Source organism: Tripterygium wilfordii, chromosome 12 (assembly GCF_013401445.1).
Source record: "Tripterygium wilfordii isolate XIE 37 chromosome 12, ASM1340144v1, whole genome shotgun sequence".
In the NCBI taxonomy this organism is placed as follows: domain Eukaryota; kingdom Viridiplantae; phylum Streptophyta; class Magnoliopsida; order Celastrales; family Celastraceae; genus Tripterygium; species Tripterygium wilfordii.
The window spans coordinates 5879453-5884294 of record NC_052243.1 but is presented as its reverse complement, the minus strand read 5'-3'; the positions used below and the strand labels follow the sequence as shown (position 1 = coordinate 5884294).

General features: G+C 42.9%; 1 protein-coding gene across 1 annotated transcript; it reads left to right on the top strand.

The window, feature by feature from the left end:
* Window positions 1-3243: 3243 nt before the first annotated feature.
* Window positions 3244-4530, top strand: LOC120010046 (probable ribose-5-phosphate isomerase 3, chloroplastic). Its single transcript, XM_038860729.1, has one exon. It carries the CDS (start codon window positions 3398-3400, stop codon window positions 4265-4267), a length of 870 nt encoding a protein of 289 aa, XP_038716657.1. The 5' UTR covers window positions 3244-3397; the 3' UTR covers window positions 4268-4530.
* The last annotated feature ends 312 nt before the right edge of the window (window positions 4531-4842 follow it).

Below are 4842 nucleotides of genomic sequence, written 5' to 3'. Positions count from 1 at the left end.
TGTGAGATGGAGAGGGTGGTACGAGTGTCCAGGTGGAGTGATGGTGAAGAGCATTGAGTTCTTCGACCATGGCTTGATGCCAATGGGGAGACTTAAGGGCTTGATAAACTGTGTGAGGTTCAGGGGAAGCAAGCATCGGATGTAAAGTAGTGTGATTAAGAGTTTTAGGCTTATAAATATTATTCATAGACCTTGTGACCGTTTTGTGTGTGCGAGGAGGAGTGTCCGAGGGAAGAGAGGGTGTAAGGGAAGGGAGTTGTGAGGAATCTGAGATATTGGAATTGGGAGATATGGGAGTTGGACACATGTCATGTTGAGGTGAAGGATTGGTGGAATGAGATGGTGGAGGCGCAACAGGTAAGTCTAGGGTATGTGAAATGGAGAAGTTAGGAGTAGAAAAAGAGACATTGGGAGGAGTAGGTAAAGGACCTTGCATTGGGTCAGAATTGATGGCAGTAGGGATGGGTTGCTCAGAGGTAGGAGAAGACAATCCAGGAAAAAGATGTTCTCTAAAAAGCACACGTCTAGAAAGATAGAGTTTGCCAGTACTAGGGTCATAACATTTAAAGGAACTTTGGGAGGTTGTGTATCCGAGAAAGATGCAAGGGGAGGATTTGGGATCAAGTTTACTGTTGGTATAGGGTTTTAACCAAGGGTAGCATAGGCAACCAAAAGGCCTAAGTTTTAAATAGTTAGGTGGGGTTTGAAAAAAGTAACTGAAAAGGAGAGTATGGTTTGGTAGTAGTTAAAGGAAGACGGTTTAAGAGATACACAGCTGTCTCAAAGGCAAAAGACCAAAATTGTGGAGGAAGGTGAGCATGTGCTAGTAAAGTCTTCCCAGTCTCCACAATATGTCGGTGCTTCCTTTCTGCCAGGCCTACATGTTGCGGAGTATAGGGTGGTGATTGTTTCCAAGAGATGCCTAGCTGGTTCAAAGTTGTTTGAAGTTTGACGTATTCTCCTCCATTGTCTGTATATAATGTTTTGATCTTTGCGTCAAATTGTCTTTCAACTAGTCTTTGGAACTGTAAAAATATATTCAGAACATCAGACTTATGGAACAAAGGATAGAACCAGGTGTAACGTGTAAAGTGATCTATAAATATAACATAATATTTGTGTCCTAATATGGATGCTGGAGAACTAGGCCCCCATACATCTGAATATATAACTTGTAGTGGACGAGTGGTATGAACTGAAGATATGCCAAATGGAAATTTGTGAGCTTTATTAATGTCACAAGAGTTGCATAAAACAGGAGTAGTAGTAGAAACAAGAGGACATAAGTTTGCAGATTTTAACAAATAAGATAGTAGAACTGAGTTGGGATGCCCCAATCGTTGATGCCAAGTATCAAGACTAGACTTGTGAGCCACCATGGCTGACTTGTGCTGCACTGAACCAAACTGATAGGTGCCTTCAACGCATGGACCCCGAGCCAGAACAGTTCCTGACTTCAAATCCTTAATGACAAAACAGTTAGGATGAAATTCAATTAACACATTGTTAGTTTTAGTAAACTGATGAACTGAGAGCAGATTACGTTGAATATGAGGAACACATAATGTATTTTCAAGAGTGAATGTCTTAGTGGGTGTGTGTAAGTGACAAGTGCCGTGATGTGTGACTTGCAAACCTGAGCCATCTCCTATCTTGACTTCGTCTGTGCCTCCATATTCGGAGTTGAGGGAGAGATTGCGAAGATCTGAGGTCATATGATGACTGGCTCCTGAGTCCACAAGCCAAGGTTGAACATTGGTGTTGTTGGATCCGTGGTGACTGAAAGCATAGTTGGCTTGGGGTGGATTTTCGGATGCATAAGCCTTGAGCTTCCTACATGTACGAGCTGAGTGTCCTGGTTTTTCACAGATTTGACAGAAAATCCTTGGCCTTGAACGATTGCCGCCATAGTTGGAGTATCCAGATGGTCCATTGGTTGAGTAATGGTTGTTCTGATATTGGGAAGAAGGTGGACGATTTCCTCCATTGTTGAATCTGTAGTGACCTTGAGACCTGGAGTTGGGCCCTCTTTGATTGTTTCCATAGTTCCTATACTGTTGAGGAGTTTGATTTTGAGCAAGGTTAGCAGTGGCTAGCAGTTGTGATTGTTGTTGTTCAAGTCGCTGTTGATAAGCTTCTTGACTTAGGAGCAACGATCTGAGGGCCTCATAGGAAATGGGATTTTCTCTCCCATTTACAGATTCAACTGTTCCTTTGTATTCAGCTCCTAGGCCATTGAGTATGAAAATGACGAGATCTTCCTCCTCGATTGGATTTCCAGTTAAGGCAAGCTCATCAGCTATTTGTTTTACCTCACTTAAGTATTCTTCAATCTTCTTGCTACCTTTGTGCATATTGACCAGATTTTGTTTGAGTTGAACGATTCTAGATCTTGACTTGTTAGCAAAAAGACTATGAAGTTTTGTCCAAGCTTGATGGCTGGACGTAACATCACCCAAGAGTGGAAGAGTAGTTTCATGTAGTGAAGCAACTATTGCATTCACTAACATGCTGTCTTGACATTTCCAGTGTTCCTTTTGTTCATCTTCAGTGTCGGGTGGACAGGTAAGACTTCCATCCACATATCCCAAGAGCTTGTATCCTCTCAGAACACTTACAAGCTGCAATCGCCAGGCTGTGAAGTTAGTAGTCTTGAGCTTCACCGCTAGTTGTGAGCTCGCATTAATGGCGATGATTGATTTCTCTGTAGCTACCTGAGTTGTAGATGCACCATCCCCAATAAGCCCAGATGTGACTGTAGCCATGGAGGTAGAAGATGATTAAGTTGTTTGGAGTAGTTCTCGAACCTGCTCCGATACCATAAAAGACTTGTTGAGATTGTTTGTATTAAGTATTTTCATTAACATGGCAAGAACTTTACAGAGACAGATATATATATATACACAAGTTATATGACCGTTGAACTAACGGTAACATTGAACAATTATAGAGAAAGGTTTGTACAGGCAGAGATAGACTAAGTAGGTAGAGATACGTGTCATGAGATCTTGGACTTGTTCTTGTCTGAGTTAGGTTTGCTTTGACCATTGGTTTCTATAATAATTAGTAAAAACTGGAGTGTGACTAAAGCTCCCCTTACAAATTTTCTAATAGGCCCGAGACTGAGAAAATATTAGGCCCAAAATTCTAGTCCGGGCCAGGCAGCCAAGTTAGGCTAAGGTAACCCCGAGTCTGTCTCTCTAAAGAAGCTTGAACAGAGAATACCCACATTTGCTATGGCTGAAGTTGGACGAAACTGATAGCCAAGGCCCCACACCAAGAGCCAATCGTCAAATCAAAGAAAGAAAGAAAGAGATCATTTTTGGTATTTCCAAGAGGGAAACAAAACCACACCAACCTCTCAATTCCACCACACCAACCACTTCCACCCAGACTCATGGCCTCCTTATCCCTCCTATCCCCTCCTTCAGCCACCTACCACCACCACCGCAGCCGCCGCAATCTATCCAATCCCCTTATCCTGCGAACCCCTCCCTTGAACGTACGCAACCCCTCTAAAAACTTCTCCATCACTGCCAAGATAGCACCAACTTCCCTCACCCAAGACGACCTCAAGAAGCTCGCCGCCGATAAGGCCGTCGACTATGTTCAATCCGGGATGATCCTCGGCCTCGGAACCGGCTCCACTGCCGCCTTTGTTGTCGCCAAGCTTGGCCAACTCCTCTCGACCGGCGAACTCGCTGACATTATCGGAATCCCCACTTCGAAACGCACCGAAGAACAGGCCAAATCCCTAGGGATCCCTCTATCGGTCCTCGATGACCATCCCAAAATTGACCTCGCAATTGACGGCGCCGACGAGGTTGATCCTGACCTTAATCTCGTTAAGGGACGCGGAGGGGCACTGTTGAGGGAGAAGATGGTGGAGGCTGCATCGGAGCAGTTTGTGGTGGTGGCGGATGAGACGAAATTGGTTTCTGGGTTGGGCGGGAGTGGGTTGGCAATGCCGGTCGAGGTTGTACAGTTCAGCTGGAAGTACAATCTGGAGAGGCTGAGGGATTTGTTTAAGGAGGAAGGATGTGATGCCAAGTTGAGATTGGTTGATGGAGGAGGGGAGGAACCTTATGTTACTGATAATAAGAACTACATTGTTGATTTGTACTTCAAAACCCCCATTAAAGACGGGTATGCGGCAGGGAGGGAGATTTCCAAGTTTGAAGGGGTGGTGGAACATGGGTTGTTCCTGGATATGGCGACTGCGGTGATTATTGCCGGGACAAATGGAGTGGAAGTGAAGACCAAATGAGGTGCAATGTTCTACTTTGTGTCTTGTTCTCGAGGTAGTTGTTTATTATTTTGAGTTTTAGCATTGCAACTTGAATAGGAATACTACTTTGAAATAATTGAAAACATATTGTTTCTTGTTTGAATAATTTTTAGGTCCGTCCAGATGTATTTGACGAAAATCACTTATGTAATTTTTGTTTGCTCTGTATCTTTCTGGTATACATCAAGTTATACACTTTTTATCCAGGGATTATTTAAACACTTAGTGAGTGGCTTCTCTTAGTCAGAGTGATTTTACAGAGATGATTAGCTTTTGTTAGTGTCAATGTACTGACAATTTGAAATTCTTTGGCTATGGATAAAATAATATTAGAATTTGAAGTGATTACACTAAAAACTTAACAAACGTAGATGCCCCTGAACCAGTTACCTCAGTATTATTGTCAGTAAATGAGGTAAAGTGCAATGTCTATTTGGTGCCTTGTTTTGATTTCGTCGTTGTTCTTGTTTATTATTTCATCTAATGATGGTTTTAAACTATAATGTTGGGACTGTAGAGATTTTGTGTTTTGATAGTTGTGGGCTGATCATTTG

What these genes read in the sequence shown, in the direction of transcription:
- LOC120010046 (XM_038860729.1), top strand. Translation starts at nt 3,398, where the DNA reads ATGGCCTCCTTATCCCTCCTATCCCCTCCTTCAGCCACCTACCACCAC.